A 17,482-nucleotide genomic window follows, 5' to 3' on the forward strand; every position below is an offset into this window, starting at 1 on the left:
AAAAGCTTGTACTGGGTTGCTGCCACATGCATCAGGGAGTTAAAAGTATTGTAACAAACTGGATTTCAACCTGTCATAGGGCTGAGCCTGGAGTTCTAATTACAGGTTAAGCTGTTGTAAAAGGTGGTAAATATTTGTCCCTGGCTCATCCTTCTTTTTGAACTGCTGAAGTTAAGGGAGTGAAATCCAGTAGCTTTTGACTATGTTGTTAATCTGAGAGAAGTGGTCGAAGGGGATCCCTCATCGCCAACTTATCTGTTGAAGGCAGTGCAGGAAAAATACCCAGTTGTAAAATTAATATGAAGTTTATTGTAACATACATAAACTGTCTTCTCCAATGAGGGTTATTTTAGAACACAGTAATTGAAAACTACTCACTTTTTGAATGTGGAAAGAACAACAGTAATACGTGAAGGCTGAAGGCCTGAAAAAGTCGCAGTAAACTGATAGTTCCAAACTCTAATGTGTATACCCCAAGCATAGCTCAATCAAAGCCCAAGAGGGATGTGCAAAAGTTAAAGTCTTGAGAGGACAAGGAAAAGTTTATGCCCATTATATTGGCAGTAAGAAACAAAGTGCTGATCACAATGTGGTAGGCTGTCTCTCTTCAGTGTAGAGGCCATGAATGGGGAAGGTCCATAGTTGGCAGCTCGTGGAGGCAAAAGTAAACATGCATTGTGTCATCATCGTCATAGTGGCAGCTCCAGAGTGAAATCCTGATTGTGGGTGACTGTAGCTTGGATGCTGTGTCTGGGTGCTAGGATACTGTAGGTAATAATTTCGATCACATGGCTCCAAGAGAAGAAAGTGGATGGGGCCAGTGACCTTTTGTGACACTTGGTTGCTGCCTGGTGGCTGAGCAGAGCATGGTCATCCCTTGTCTGTTGCCTGGGTGGAGTATGACCATCCGTTGTCCATTGCCTGAAGAGCTGTCTCCTGCAAGGTTCATGCATGCATAACCCGTCTGTATGCTTGGCTGCTGGCTGAGTCCTCAACACCACACATACTGTCACTTTCGCTGTTGGATACAGATTCCCTCTCTTCCAGAGGCAGCACATAGGGACTGAAACAACTCACCAAACCCATGGATGTTGCGGACTGGCATTTTTTATCCCAGATGTTGATCAACAGAGCTGAGAAATCAGCTGAGGCTGCAGCTGCCTGCTGTGGGACTGGTGTGGGAAGCCAATCCACAGTACCTGCTGAGTAACAGCAGTTGTGAGATTGTCGCTACTGCAGCTTGTGCTGGTAAGGCCATGTCCTGTGTGAGTGACAGAAGCGAGTGACAGCGAGCTACTTCTGCATACGCGACACTCCAGCAACAAGCAGCAACATTGGGCGACAACCTTGGATGTCCTGCATGCGAGCGACCATGTTGCGCTGCAAGATGGCTGCTTAGAGCCAACCAGCTGTTCCTATAAAACGGCATCCTTAACCTGTAGAATATTGTAGCTGTAGAGTAAGGCTACAGAATTAGGTTTACTTAAGAAAACAAAGTGAAAAGGAATGCTCTGCATGATATTTACAAATAGAGGAACCTCCGTGGAGAATTTCATAAGTATCGTCAGCTACGAAGATCACCAGACAAGTTCTTCGAATACACATGAATGAGCAGAGGAGCATTCGACTATGTCATCAATAAATTAAATACAAATGTTTTTTTTACATGATCAAGAACTTTTAACAGCCAATAAATGCAGAGGAATGACTATTACATGACTAACTATGGTAAATAGAAACATAAGCAGAAACAATGAGACTCCTGGACAGTAGGTAGCTGTGGTCCTGAGTTTGACTCCCGGCAATTCTTATATTTTTACTGACTCAATTATGATTCTGTATACTAAGTTTTATGTATACTGTTTACGCTGCATCGCTAAGTATATTTTTAAGGCCTTGCCAAAGAACTTGATCTTCACACCTGTCACTGTATATTACATGCATTTAATTCCTAATAAATTACAATGAACCATGAAATTTTACGGATATTTCATGTTGCGAAAGTAATTCATCAGCAGTCAGTGTTAAGGCCAAGCGATTCAATTACTGTAAAAGTAAAGCTTACAAAATTTTTGAAAAGAAAGTCAAACATTTTGTGTAATGATTTGTCTTAAAGTATAAAATAAAAAATATTAGGGAAACGTTTAGTGTAGTTCATTTTCTGTTTATGATTTCGAGCATCATTCAAAGGCACATAGAACATTTCTCTGATCTACTTATTTCTTTTACATGAATAATTTCATAAAATATTTGAGTGATTCCTTCCATTTTTTTAATTTCAAGTTTCATTCAGAAAGCATGATCTTACCGACTCTTTGTTTGCCTTCCTGACGTACTTGATTCAAAGGAAGCCTTTTTGACACATAAATACCGCACCAATGTATCTTTTTATGTGCAAAATGGCTAGGTCTTGAACAAATGATATTTTTGACACTTCATTTAAAGCAGCTTTTTGTGAAATATTTCAATTTTTCCTCAGCTTATTAATTAAATTTTTGTTCATTACCCTGATTACTTTCAAGCAATTAAATATTTTCATGCCAAACTAGACCTGATGCTGATCACTTTGAGACTCCGTTTACCTGTTTCTCTCCCTTGGTTTGCCTATGAAAATTTGGACAAAACTTCATGGTGTAAGTTATAGAGAGTCTTGTTTTTGCTCTGCTCACGCGTTTACAAAAAGAACCTTTTATGATATACGACAATTTTTATGACCACTTGATTCCTGAAGCACAGGAAAGGTTCGGACACGATGTGAGCGACCAGTCTGCGGATATAAGAACCAGTATCTTAAGAATGAAAAGAGATATCATTCCAGTCTCAACTTTAAATACAATTTAGATATATTGGTTACATTTCATACGCAATAATGTATGGCCTTAAATGGACGATACAGAAAGTCTACACAGTGTTATTTTACCTTTGCAGATTCTTAAAAATTTCGTGCAGCCATGTACTCAATTTCGTGTAGCACAGTAACTATGACGAATAATGAAAATAAAGTCTGACCTTTATCATTTAAGGGTATCAAGCTATAGGTTGTGGAAGAATCAAATTTTTTTGCCGAATCGTTTTCTTGAAATAGGATGTTAAGTAATTCATAGCTGCCATCGCATCCCCTCCACTGCTTTGCCAAGTAGACACGTGACTGTTGCTCTGTGTTGCATGTGCTGCAGCGACAAGATTCAAACATGTTTGAATTTAAACGTCGCCAGTTGCAGCGGGAGACAGGCAGTGACACAGATGTTGCTCATGTAGGACACTTCCATAACTACACCTGCAGTTGTGTTTTTGTCACCTGAAGCTGTCGTGCACTGTTGCTCGCTTCTGTCACTCACGTAGGACATGGCCTAAGGGGGAGGTGATGGTGAGACAAGGCATCCACAATGCAAGACAAAGATTGTAATGAGCATGAGGCTCTGAGAAATGCAACTTATGCCACAGCTGAAATGATAGTACTGCCATTGGCAGCCATCCCTGTCCGCATAGCAAAGGTAGCATACCATATATCTATTGATTGGTGCAAGCACCCACCCTGAGTGAGCTGACCGTGTATTAACCCCCACAACATGGTGACTGTATGGAAACGAAGGTGTGATAATTCTTGCTTGTGCTGCTGTGTATATAGTCAGTGAAGGAGGTTTTACTGCTGTCTGCCATGCAGGAACACTGCTGTGCACTTGCCAGAGATCTGTGTGGCCTGGCAGGTGCTTTAAAATTAGACACAGTCAGAATTTGCATCAAGATTTCTCGTTAGTAATGAATTTAGCAGCTACTTGGGAGTGGGCTAGTGAGAACTAGTGGCTCAAGCACAAGCACTTGTAAGTGACTTGGTCTTACTTGTAGCGAGAGGGAAATAGGCAAAGTGTGATACTGAATGGCGTGCAACGAAAACTATGCATGGCAAGTACACATTTAATGAATTCATTATTTCATTATCATAATTATTTCACCATTACATTTTCACAACGAACTTGTTTACAAACATGGTAATATCAGAAAATAACCTTCACTTTTGTTCATGAGCCTGTGCCTAGAAGGAAAATTTTTATCTACTGTAGTCATACTTAATCTATAAGGGCACTGAATGTAACCCACAGGAGAGCAATTATCCTTTTCAGGCACTGTCAGAAATTGAACATATTATTAATAACTATTTTTTCTGTTGAATACAGATCCTAAGTGTTTCTCTTGCCTCTTTAAAATAATGCAGCAAATTTTTTGAAACTATAGGACAAAAAAAAGACAAGAGACAAAAACGTTATGATGATTATTGTCATAATGGTCCCAAGATGGAACTTTGTGAACATTTGCTTTGGTAAATTAATTTTTTTTTTTATCAAAGGAACACTGCCTTTAAATCTTGCCTCAAAATTTACGTTCCAATTTCTGTTTTAACTCTCTTTAATGCGATGTCTAGTGATATTCCTGAACCTTCATCCATAATTGCTTTTTTTTTCTTTCTTTCTTTTCTATTTTAGCACACTACTGTTCACAAAATATAAGATTTGTGAAAATAAAACTTAGTCACTCTCATTTCCAGTGGTTCTAAGAGCGAACAAAGAAAACTTCAGGCAAGTCCATTAACATTGTCTTGGGCACCTCACTCATCTGACTATATATGATTCAAATCCCTAATAAAATTAAAAAGTAAGAAATTATCCCAGCCAGAACTGTTCTGGCATATTCCAGGTCTGCCCTGCAGAATTAACGTTAAGTCGACTAACATTTATAGAAGGCCCTCCTCCATCGTTGTAGCTCTGTGACAAATGGCATACAAGTCTCAGCAAATCTAATGTGTCTCAAAACACAGTGACACCTTGTGGGCTTGCTGTACCAAATGTTTGTCACCGCTCTTGCTCATACAGACCTTGGTGGCTGTGAGTATTCAACATGGAGTGATGAGCCTATGAGTGGTTTTGAAGGCTGAGATGACCAGATCAATTAAAAATATGTGAAACAGCCCTCCTGAAGACCTGAAAGTTGAAGCCATTGAGAGAAACTGCTTGGAGAAGTGTCTTGTTGAGGATCATAATCCATACATATGAGCTGGCCAGATGCTCAATTTCATTTCTTATCCATGCAGCAAGGAAAGCACATTAGCAAAGGCAGTGGTGAAATGACAAGCCAGTGGAATCCATTTCCTGGGCCAAGTAGTAGCATATGAGTCATGCTTTGAAGCGAAGCCTTGAAGTAAATAAGCTGTCTATGTCAGATTGGCCCATACTGGCAGGAAGTCTGGCCAACCTAACTTCACACATGTCAAAACTTGTTGAATCCATTTTCAACTCTCCCACAACTGTGGTTGCAGCAATGCAAAAATTATTCCAATGCATGGTGTGCTTCTGTGTTGTTCTTGAAACCTCCGATCTCCTGTTGGTCGGAATTGGTCAGAAATATTGTGGATCAACTGTTCAGATAGTACTGAAAGATTTGGGGGGGGGGGGGGGCGCAGTCAAAATTCCAAATGAGGACCTCTTATATTGATTCAAACTGAATGAAGTGTTTCAAACTAAAACCTATTGGCAGCTGTAGGTATTCATTCTACAGAGATTGACCTTAGTGCATCATTAGCACCTTTTAGTTTGGAAAATAAATTTTTGGATCAAGGGATTGAAAATATGTCTACAACTTACAAGTTTATTGCCTTGAAATTTTCACCCAGTCTAAGAGAGCCATTTGCCTTTGAACAACTATTAATAGAGGTGCTCAACACCTAGATGAGATCGGAATAATGAGATTTTGTTTCTGTAAGCAGTCAAGTTCTGTCTTAACTCCATCATGGAGGATGGGGGTGGGCAAAATAGGGAATAGTGGTTGGCTTGATGTTACTCTCACCCTGTGTCTTTTGCACAACCTGGACCAGGAGATAAAAGATGTGAAAATGTATATAATTCATCAACTGTTTGACACTATGTGGATTTTCTCATTCATTAAGACTGCCAACTGATTGAAGACCTCTAGGTAGAAAATATTATCTGTATTCAATGAACCGATGACTGAACTGTAAATTTGTCTGGCTACACATTTACGTTATAAATCAACTTGAAATGTTCCTTTTGTCTGTAACTTATGCCCACTATAAATCATAAATTGTGGCAAGTGGTTGTAAACAAAGGGAGAGAAACAGATAAACGGAGTCTCAAAGTGATCAGCATCAGGTCTAGTTTGGCATGAAAATATTTAATTGCTTGAAAGTAATCAGGGTAATGAACAAAAATTTAATTAATAAGCTGAGGAAAAATTGAAATATTTCACAAAAAGCTGCTTTAAATGAAGTGTCAAAAATATCATCTGTTCAAGACCTAGCCATTTTGCACATAAAAAGATACATTGGTGCGGTATTTAAATGTCAAAAAGGCTTCCTTTGAATCAAGTACGTCAGGAAGGCAAACAAAGAGTCGGTAAGATGCAAGGGACTCCTTGTCCACTTGAAATACAGGTTGTTTAAAAAAGAATGACCTGATTTCAAAATTGATAAAAACAGACTACAGACTTGGGATACATTGTGATCCTGTTGGAAAATGAAGTCATCAGGGTCTTCCTGAAGTTATGGAAAAAGCCAAGCTCGCAGCATTTGAAAATAGATAATTCTAGTCTCTCTGTGTTTCTTCAAAGGAGGAGGGACCTTAGAATTTTTCACGAGAAATGACACAAAAAATGTTCACTTTAGATGAGTCTCCTTTGTGCTCAATAATGTCATGAGGGTTCTGGAGTCCCCATATGCGAACATTATGTCGGTTTACTTTACCACTAACATGAAATGTTGCTTCATCTCTGAAAATTGATTGTGGTAATAATATACTGTCTTCCATGTCCTCTATCAGAGCATTGCTGAAGTCAGCCCATATTGTTTTACCACCAACCCAAAGAGCTTGCACTGTTTGTAGTCTGTATGGTTTATAGACCAAACGATACCTTAACACTCATCAGACAGTTGTATGAGTCATTGTCAGTTCTCTAGCCGGCCACTGTGGCCGAGCGATACTAGGTGCTTTAGTCTGGAACTGCGCTGCTGCTATGGTCGCAGGTTCGAATCCTGCCTCGGGCATGGATGTGTGTGATGTCCTTTGGTTAGTTAGATTTAAGTAGTTCTAAGTCTAGGGGACTGATGACCTCAGATGTTAAGTCCCATAGTGCTTAGGGCCATTTTGTCTGTTATCTGCATGTGCAGTGAGTAGACTTTCATGGACTCTGCTCAAACACTTGCCGAATTTTTTTCACCATGCATCAGAAGTGCAAGGTCAACCTGGAAAATCCTGCCTCTTCAAATTGGCAATACCAGCAGTGAATGTTTTTTGGGTGCAGATGGATCAATATCAAAAACGCTGACGAAAAGCATGCTGGACGAAAATCATTGACTCAATCTTTGCAACTGCTGCACACAAAACATCCTTTTGTCGAACAGATGCCACCTTACTTCTGACTGCCTGCAAATGGAGAAGATGTGTTGACTGACACCTAAGGGTGATTTTGTGAAACTTTAGGCCACACTCATTCTAACAACACACATTTCCTTACTGGTGTGTCCCTTGTTTCACAGTTATTACTATCCCAAATCATGTCATTCTTTCTGTAACACCGTGTACTGTTGTTTAGTCTAAAATCTATAAAGCTATTAACATGTTTTATTAATACACATTTCTGTGTTTACTGAAGTTTGAATTTTATGTGCTGAATTGCTATTGTGTCAACATATTGTTCCAGTCACAGTATTGACTGGAACACTCTCTTTAAATTTCTGAAGCTAACAAGGATAAAATACAAGTAGAAAAGGCTATTCACAACTTGTACAGAAACCAGATGGCAGTTATAAGAGTCGAGGGGCATGAAAGGAAGGCAATGGTTGAGAGGGGATTGAGACAGGGCTGTAGCCTATCTCTGATGTTATTAAATCTTCAACACTCCTCTTGTGTTTACAAGACCGGTCATAGAACCTATGGTTATAGATTGAACTCGGCAAGATTGCTGGTGAGGACATGTACATCCATTGTATCTCACTGTAGATAGCTGAAATACACTGACCTGTGTCTTTCAGATGATTATGTCCCCTCTGCTCAGTAAAAGCTCTGGTCGTGGATTAGCTGGACTCAGAATCTGGATGAATGGCTGTAATGGTGATGTGAAGTTTGACAGGAGTTAGTGGTCAAATAATTGTGCATACATTTTTTGAAGGGATCCCTTTTTTATTCTGGTAATTTCCTTTGTGGTGCTTTACAAAAAACAGTTACACAATCACTTATCTTCCATCTACATTGTATGCAGATTAGAATGGTCTTCCACTCACACATCACTCCAGAACAATGACAGTTACATTTAACAAACTCTAAACAGTGCCACAATTTAACTGATAAGGAATGTTTTACCATGATTAGCAGGATCTACGCCCGACATGCAACCACTCATCTCTGCCATCCCTTTCTAACTGCCTATTTATTACCTTGACATAAGATAGGGAAGTGCTTCCTTGTGTTTTGGGCTAATCAGAGCCCTCCGTTTTGTTGCCTACATATACGTTGCCTTCTGGAGTTGACCAATGGCTGTCTTCTTATGTAGCTGATGTAATCCCACATTACCAAGGATGCTACACGGGGCGCACTCTATTTCCCAGCTTATTTACCCTCTCTGTCACAGTCCAGTGGCAATACATTATCCACCATTGCATAATCTTTGGTATCACTCAGTGAGTACCATCTTTTAACATAATCATTATAAATCTGTATATTGAGCAAGCAGTAAAGGAAACTAAAGAAAAATTTGGAGTAGGAATTAGAAGTTCAGAGAGAAGAAATAAATGCTTTGAGGTCTACTGATGACATTGTAATTCTGTCAGAGACAGCAAAGGACATGGAAGAGCACTTGAATGGAATGGACAGCATTTTGAAAGGAGTATATAATACATTGAAGCACCAAAGAAAGTGGTATAGGCATGTGTATTCAGATACAGAGATATGTAAACGGACAGAATATGGCATTGCAGTCGGCAATGCCTATATAAGACGACAAGTGTCTGGCGCAGTTGTTAAGATTGGTTATTACTGCTACAATAGAAGGTTATCAATATTTAAGTGAGTTTGAAAGTGGTGTTATAGTCGGTGCACGAGCGATGGGACTCAGCAACTCTGAGGTAGCGATGAAGTGGGAATTTTCCCATATGGACATTTCATGAATGTACTGTGAATATCAGGAATCCAGTAAAACATCAAATCTGCAACATCACTGCAGCCGGAAGAAGATCCTGAAAGAACATGACCAACGACGACTGAAGAGAATCGTTAAGCGTGACAGAAGTGCAATCCTTCTGCAGATTGCTGCAGATTTCAATGATGAGCCATAAATGAGTGTCAGCGTGCAAACCATTCAACGAAAAATCATCGATATGAGTTTTCAGAGCTGAAGGCCCACTCGTGCAGCCTTGATGACTCCATGACACAAAGCTTTACACCCCACCTGGGCCTGTCAACACCCACATTGGACTTTTGATGATTGGAAACACGTTACCTGGTAGGATGAGTCTTATTTCAAATTGTATCAAGTAGATGGACATGTACGGGTATGGAGACAACCTCATGAATCCATGGACCCTGCATGTCAGCAGGGGACTGCCCAAGCCTGTGGAGGCTTTGTACTGGTGTAGGGCATGTGCAGTTGCAAGACATGAACATTATTGAGCGTATCTTGGATGCCTTGCAATGTGCTGTTCAGAAGAAATCTTCACCTCCTCGTAATCTTACAGATTTATGGACAGCCCTGCAGGTTTCATGGTGTCAGTTTCCTCCAGCATTACTTCAGACATTAGTTGAGTACATGCCATGTCATGTTACAGCACTTCTGCTTGCTTGCGGGGACCCTACATGATATTAGGCAGGTGTACCAGTTTCTTTGGCTCTTCAGTGTATGAACATCAACAAAAGCAAAACAAGGATAGTGGAATGTAATTAAGTTAAATCACATGATGCTGAGAGAATTAGCTTAGGAAATGAGATGCAAAAAGTAATTTGGGCAGCAAAATTGCTGATGTTGGCCAAAATAGAGAGGATTTAAAATGGAAACTGGGAATGGCAAGAAAAAATATTTCTGAAGGAGAGAAACTGTTAACATCAAATATAGCTGTAAGTGTGAGGAATATTTTCGGAAGGTATCTGTGGAAGTGAAATATGGGTGATAAACAGTTTAGGCAAGAAGAGAATAGAAGCTTTTTAAATGTGGTGTTACAGAAGAATGCTGCATGTTAGATGTTAGATCATGTTACTAATGAGGAGATACCGAATAGAATTAGGGAGACAAGAAATTTGTGACACAACCTGACTAAAAGAAGGGATCTGTTGTTAGGACACATAATGAGACATCAAGGGATCACTGATTTAGTATTGTAAGGAAGTGTGGGAGGTAAAAATTATTGAGAGGGAACCAAGAGGTGAATACAGTAAGTTGCATTCAGAAGGGTGTAAGTTGTTGTAGTTAATCTGAGATGAAGAGGCTTGCATATGATAGAGTAGCATGAAAAGCAGCATGAAACCAGTCTTTGTACTGAAGACCAGATAACACTGTTTTGTGGCTGTTTGGTCTTGCGTCAAGTATGAAAATTACAATTAGTGCTAAGGTGACCATGTTTCTCACAGTGGAAACAGATTTCATACTGCTTAGGGCAATGATCATATGAACACCATACAGAACATTTATGACAGGAAGGTAATGGAAATCAGTGAGTCCATGATCTGAAAGGTGATGAGAATTACCTGAGTAATATCTGGAATGATCCATTCTGGTAAAAATGTAATACACGAGTTGTACAAAAATGTTGCATTTCGAGAATGATTGGTTATTGTAATTGTGGAATGTGTAGTTAAATACATTTTATATGGCCCGAAGGTGGCCAGAGTGTGACAAAAATGATAGTCAAAGTAAAAAAAGTACACCTGTGTATTGTCTGATGCAGGATCCTAACCATATGTTTACTTTCTCAAAATAATTTGGTTACAGTCCATTTTTCAACACAATGCTCCAGTGTAGTTATACTGTGCACTTTAACTAGGCTCACTCATTGCTTCTTACTTATAGGAACTTTCAAATATTGATTATTGCAGGTCTTTCAGCTGGCTCTTCACCTCTCCAAATAAGGCAGCATCACAGATTTCATATTGCTTAGGGCAGTGATGATGTGATCACCACACAGAACATTCATGACAGTAGTTTAAGACATTTGATGCCTACTTCAGCTAAATTAAGTAAATATTTCATTGCTGTGCTGGAGTGTTGTGATACAATCACATTTGGGAGGATGAAAGTTCAAACACGCATCCAGCCATTCAGATTTAGGTTTTCCGTGACTTCCCTAAATCGCTCCAGGCAAATGCCGGGATGGTTCCTTTGAAAAGGCATGACCGACTTCCTTCCCCGTCCCTAAAACCATCTGAGCTTGTGCTCCATCTCAATGAAAACACTAACTATTGGGTCTTGATCATGGATAGATAGTTTTAAGCTCCTCTGAGTATTGAGGTGAGCACATTTCTGCAGTGTATTCAGAAGGAGCAGAGTCCAGATTGCCGACAATACCTGTAATTGTATGGGATTTTAACAGTGTATAAAAACTATACTAATTCAGAAACATACATTTTTAACTAAAAGTTTTAGGAAATTTTCAATATGGAATTAATTCTTGACTATCTGTAGTTTGTGTTGCGGTTAATAATAGCTTTTATACTGTATTGAGATTGGAATAAAACCATGTTACATTCTTTTATTTTTGTTATTTTTCTACAGATAGCCGCCAATGTACTGACCTCCGTGGTTTCCTACGACCAATGGTTGGGTGTCTCCCAGCTTGGTGGCGATTTGCACAGTGCTTGCGCCGATACAGGGACACCAAAGAGGCCTTCCCACATCTAGTAAATGCAGGAAAATATGCAACATCATTTTTTGTCATCCTCTTTTCAGCACTTAATATTGCAAATGAAAGTGAGTATACCTTTAATCTAGTGTCTTGCCTCAATGTACGGTAATGCTATTGAAATATAATAGAGATTAGTAAGAGTTATTGAAAAGTCCCAGTTTTGTTCAGATAAAGACAAAGCATGACTTTCATACTAAGAAAAACTGTTTTAAAATTACTTTATTTTGATTATGGGGATGGAAAATTTATGCAAAATATTTGAGTTACACTGATTTTTAAAAATAAATTCATTTGAAATTTTTTTCCCATGCATACGACTGAACATACAAAGGAGAATGAAAACTTGATATACTGTTGTCGTTTTATTAATTTTTTATTGTTGGGTTGTATTTACTATGAATAAATGACACTTATAAAAATAATTGATTGCTAGAATTATTGTCATGCAATGTGTAATTCAAAATTCCCAATATATGCACTTGACCACTAAATCTCTATAATTCCTGCTACAGTATTTTAACCTGTTGCTGGATTCCAAGCATTGATTGTGGAAATAACATCTAAAACAATGAATTGGCTGTTATATGATCTCATAAACTTGTTTTGATATTCCAAATACTTGGTGGAAACTCCCACAAAATATCCATATACCAGGTGTAGATCCCATAGGAAGTAAATTTCAGAAATAGACGAGGCCAAGAATGTAGGTTTCATGTCCATGATTTAAGTTCAAAACTTTAAAAGTCCATTTTATATCACTGTATGTGTATGGCCAGTGCTGACTTCCTACTGTCTTTCGTTAGAAACCAGGTAGCCCACCGGCCAGAGAGACAAAATGTTCATTATGCTCACGCTGTGGTGAACATGGCTATTACTTTGGTAGCTCTGGTCCTGCTCATCAGAAACACTTGCAAAAATTTTCTTGGCAACAATAATAAGTATGTACCATTAAACTGATTTGTTAAAGGTCCATTTCAGAGAAAGAAATGTATAAAAATAATAAAAGTGTTCCAAATAGTAGGAACTAGATAAGAGAAAAATGTTGTATATGCTGCTGTAATTCAGTTTTTATGGCACAGTTGAAGAGTAAACATACACTGATCAGCCGAAATATTGTGACCACTGTCCACTGTGAGGTTCATGCCTCCTGGTGGTGTTGCTGTCACCTGACACAATGAGAAAAACATGTAAGCCGAGCAGAGATGGATGGGGGTTTACCCTATGAAGATACGTCCTGCAAATGGAGAAATCCACTGAGATAAGTGACTTTGACTTTGCCAAAGGGCAGATTATTATTCTGCAGAGCCTGTGAATGAGTACCACAAAAAAGGCGAAGCTGATTGAATGTTCAAGTGCTACTGTTGTGAGCATCTTTGGAAACTGGTAGGAGGGCAGTGACACTACCACTAGGCACTAAGTGGTTAGGGCATCCATGACTTTTCACAGAACATGGGGGATAGAGAGTTGCATACTCTGAAAAGTAGGCTAAGACAATGATTTATGGCATCTCTGGCAAAACAGCACAATGCTGGTGGATGCACATATGTTTCGGAGCACAACATTCAGTGTGCATTATTGAACAAGGGGCTCCGCAGCAGATGACCCCTACATGTTCACATGTTGGCCCCAAGACATCATCAGTTAAGGTTGTAGGGGGCTCGGTATCATCAAGACTGGACCTTGTATCACTGGAAACATGTTGGCTCAACAGATGAATCATGTTTTTGCTACACCAGGTTGATGGCAGTTTCCACAAATGCCATCATCAAGGCGAACAGCTGCTCAAAACATTCACCCAGCCATGGATGTAAGCTGGCTGTAAGCAGTGATATGCATTATCTTGTGCTTGCAAAGTACTTGTGGTAGTAATCGAAGACACAGTGTCAGGTGCGGACCATCTGCTTTATGCTTGATGTCTTCTCAGATAATTATGTCATCTGTCATCTTTCAGCAGTACAATTGTCTGTGTCTTGAAGCCAGAATCATGCTACAGTAGTTCAAGAAGCATGATAGTGAAATCATGTCAATGTCTTGGCCACCAAATTTGCCTGATGTCAATCCAATGGCTCCCATCTGGGTCGCTGTCAAGCATGATCACCACATACACAAATCAGCAGCCAGTTATCTACAGGAATTACATAACGTGTGTGTAGGCATCTGGTGCCACATAGCTCCACAAACCTACCAATGAACTGTAGAATTGATGATGTGCAGAATCAATGATAAATTGCATTACAAAGATGGTCCAACAAGGTATTAAGCAGGTGGTCATAATGTTTTTGCTCATCAGTGCATCAGTTACAAGATGCAGGGTGCCACAAGTAAGTCAAAAAATCATTTACATGTTGCAGCATCACTGAATTTCTGTGTTAATTAAATGAACATCTAGAGTGTATGTAATGTATAACCTATGATAGTGTTGTTTGTTATATCTTCATTTGTTTATATCCAGTTGATCTTATTATCATCTTATGAAATCTGTCTGTTCTGCAGGTAAATACACGTTTACTTCAGAAAATCCATATTTTTATTTGTGGGTGCTTTCATATATCCTTAGCTCCTGCTATGCATATACTTGGGATATAAAAATGGATTGGGGATTGTTTGACAAGAAAGCAGGAGACAACAAATACTTACGAGAAGAAATTGTATATTCTTCAACTGTAAGTATATGAAGTATAAGCTGGAAAAAAAAGTCAAACAAAGTCATCAAATGGAGAACACACACACACACACACACACACACACACACACACACACACACACACACAGACAGACAGAGAGAGAGAGAGAGAGAGAGAGAGAGAGAGAGAGTGTGAGTGAGTGAGTGAGTGAGTGAGTGTCGGAGTCATTCACTTGCGCACAGTGCACAACTCTCATATCAGTATTGTGTGAGTCGTGCATGTAATTTTTCCCATTAAATAAGGGCTTTGCCCTATAGCTAAAATCCACAGATATCCCTTTTCGCTGTTTGGTGCCTCCTTCCACAGTGAATAGCAATCTGTCTTAATATTCATATTATTATTACAATATCAATGAGTCACAGTTGGAATCAGTCTCCTTATTCTAATACCTGGGTGTAAAACTTTTTTGTAAATATCAAGTGAAATGTTCACGTAGGCTCAGCTGTAGGTAAAATAAGCAGCAGACTTTGGTTGGATACTAAAAATATGTAGTCAGTCTACAAAGGAGATTGCTTACAAAATACTTCTATTACATTTCCTAGATTATTGCTTAAATATGGGAAATCCATACTGATTGGGAGTAGTATGGAACCTTGAATGTACATAAAAAAGACCAGCTTAAATGGTCACAGATTTGTTTCAGTCATGGGAGAGTGCTGTAGAAATGCTGAAAGGTATAAATTTGCTGACACTTCAAAATAGACAACAACAAAGACTACTTACAAAGTTTCACTTACAGATTAAATGGTTCAAATGGTTCTAAGCACTATGGGACTTAACATCTGTGGTCATCAGTCCCCTAGACTTAGAACTTAAACCTAAGGACATCACACACATCCATGCCCGAGGCAGGATTCGAACCTGTGACTGTAGCAGCAGCACGGTTCCAGACTGAAGCGCTTAGAACCGCTCAGCCACAGCAGCCAGCACTTATAGATTAACTGAGGACCGTAGGAATACTTTACTGCCCATAATGCATTGTTCCCACAGGGATTTCAAAGACAAGATTAGACTAATACTGTGTGCTAGTAGACATTCATGCAGTCACTCTTTTCACAATCTATACACAAATGGAGTGGGAAGAAACCCAAAGATAACAAGGGCTGATGAATGAGAGAACTATTATTCCGTCAGTTATTGCTTATCAGAATGACATATTGAAAATAAAGGTGAGAATTGGCTTGAGGACACTAAGTTTGGCTGTATGTAAAGTAAAGGCATCAGAAAAACTCTCCATACTCTACAACAAATGAATGGTAGCAATAAAATAAATAAAACACTTTAATAAGATTTTCCAGCCTAGAAAAAACAAACTGGTCCAAAATGTTTGAAATCCTCAGAAAAATAAGTGTACTTTGGGAGGGAAAATGAATTGTATACAGTATGTACAGGATTGGAAAACTGAAACTGATCCATAAAATATTTACAGTAAGACTGATGTAGGACTGACCCTTGTTACTAAACATCACAAAAGATGCTGGAAGTGGTCACAACTGATGATGGAGCACTGTGTGTGATTTATCGAACTGTGAGGCATGTGTAGAAGCTCTGCCTGAGTGATAGCAGCAATAGCAGTGGTCTGCTGTAGCTCTTCCAGTGTGAGGATTATTTGAGTACACCTGAACCTTCAATTTGCGCCACAGATAAAAATAACAGGGAGAGAACCAGGTGATCGAAGTGGCTGGGTGATTGTACTGCCTCTGCTGAGTGTCCTCTGCTCGCCAAACAACTTGTGCTCACATGACGACATTGTGAGGGTGGTGCGTGTTGTTGCTGTGGCTCGCAGACAATATTCATAGAGTCATTCACCTTCTGTGAGTTGATTCCTGTATAGATTAAACAGTTTCTAGATATACTGGTTAGCATTAATAGTTTCATGAAAAAATTGTTTTATAATGTGGACACCAGGTGTTGCACACCAGGCACCAATCTTGAGATTATGCAATGACCCATTGCCAGTGGCTCTTCAAAATAATGATCAGGTTTATAGTGCTGGCGAATGTTCTGTGATTTCACATGTCCTTACTGGCTGAGCCAGCCCTCATCTGAAGAAATTAAAAACTGAAGATCCAAAAAATACTGATTCCACTTCTCAGGAGCCACCGGCAGAACTTAATACTTGAAAGTCTGTGTGAGTGCTTTAACTTGTGCACAACAGTAAATTCGCAAGGTTGCAGATGCACGTCTTTTATGATAATACTATGACACAATGATCTCCTAAGTCCAATATGCACAAATGAATGGTGTTTAGATTTTGTCAGATGTTGTTCGAGGCCTGCCTTCACTTGAGCAATTTTTCTGGTGTTTGAACTCTTTTTGGATAGTTACAATTTTTATTTGTTCTAGTCCATTTCATGTCTTTTGCTTCTAAGTTTTGTATTACAGACTTTGCTGGAGGTTTTGTCATGTGTTCCATTCAACTGGTCACTAAACACATTTGTTCCTCTTTCTCACTCAAATTTAATGATACAGCGAAGTACTCGGGACAGAGTATGTGAGAGATGCACATGTTCAGACATGTGACAGCAAACAAATGATGCATCAAAATCAGGGTTTACAGTATTTTCTGTGATGAACAGTAATCCTGTTCATTAATAAGATTCAGGTGCATGTCAGTCTTTTAAATATTTTTGAGGCCAAATTTATTTTGTGTACCTTGTACAAGAAGCAAAAGTACTTTGCAATAGAGTCCTTGGATAAAAAGTTCTTGGTTAACATGACACATGAAATTTGGATAAAATCTCAAACTTTCAGTGATTTTCTGTATCATCAAAAGCTTGGTGTTCTATCTTAATTGAAAACAGCAAATTAACTGAAGCTTTTTATTCAGAAAGAAAGTGCTTGGATTAAAAAGAACATCTGTTAAGGATGCAGTCTTTCCCCTCTGCTGTTACCTGTATATCAA

The 17,482-nt window shown here is 39.0% G+C and overlaps 1 protein-coding gene across 2 annotated transcripts in view; it reads left to right on the forward strand.

The window, feature by feature from the left end:
• LOC124712237 (xenotropic and polytropic retrovirus receptor 1) overlaps positions 1–17,482 on the forward strand; it is a 123,617-nt gene that overhangs the window by 84,714 nt on the left and 21,421 nt on the right. For both annotated transcript variants that reach the window (XM_047242534.1, XM_047242542.1), the window contains 2 exons: positions 11,764–11,958; positions 14,387–14,556. In XM_047242534.1, coding sequence (XP_047098490.1) covers positions 11,764–11,958; positions 14,387–14,556 — 365 coding nt within the window. The remainder of the gene's footprint in view (positions 1–11,763; positions 11,959–14,386; positions 14,557–17,482) is intronic.

Source organism: Schistocerca piceifrons, chromosome 1 (genome assembly GCF_021461385.2).
Source record: "Schistocerca piceifrons isolate TAMUIC-IGC-003096 chromosome 1, iqSchPice1.1, whole genome shotgun sequence".
NCBI classification, from domain to species: domain Eukaryota; kingdom Metazoa; phylum Arthropoda; class Insecta; order Orthoptera; family Acrididae; genus Schistocerca; species Schistocerca piceifrons.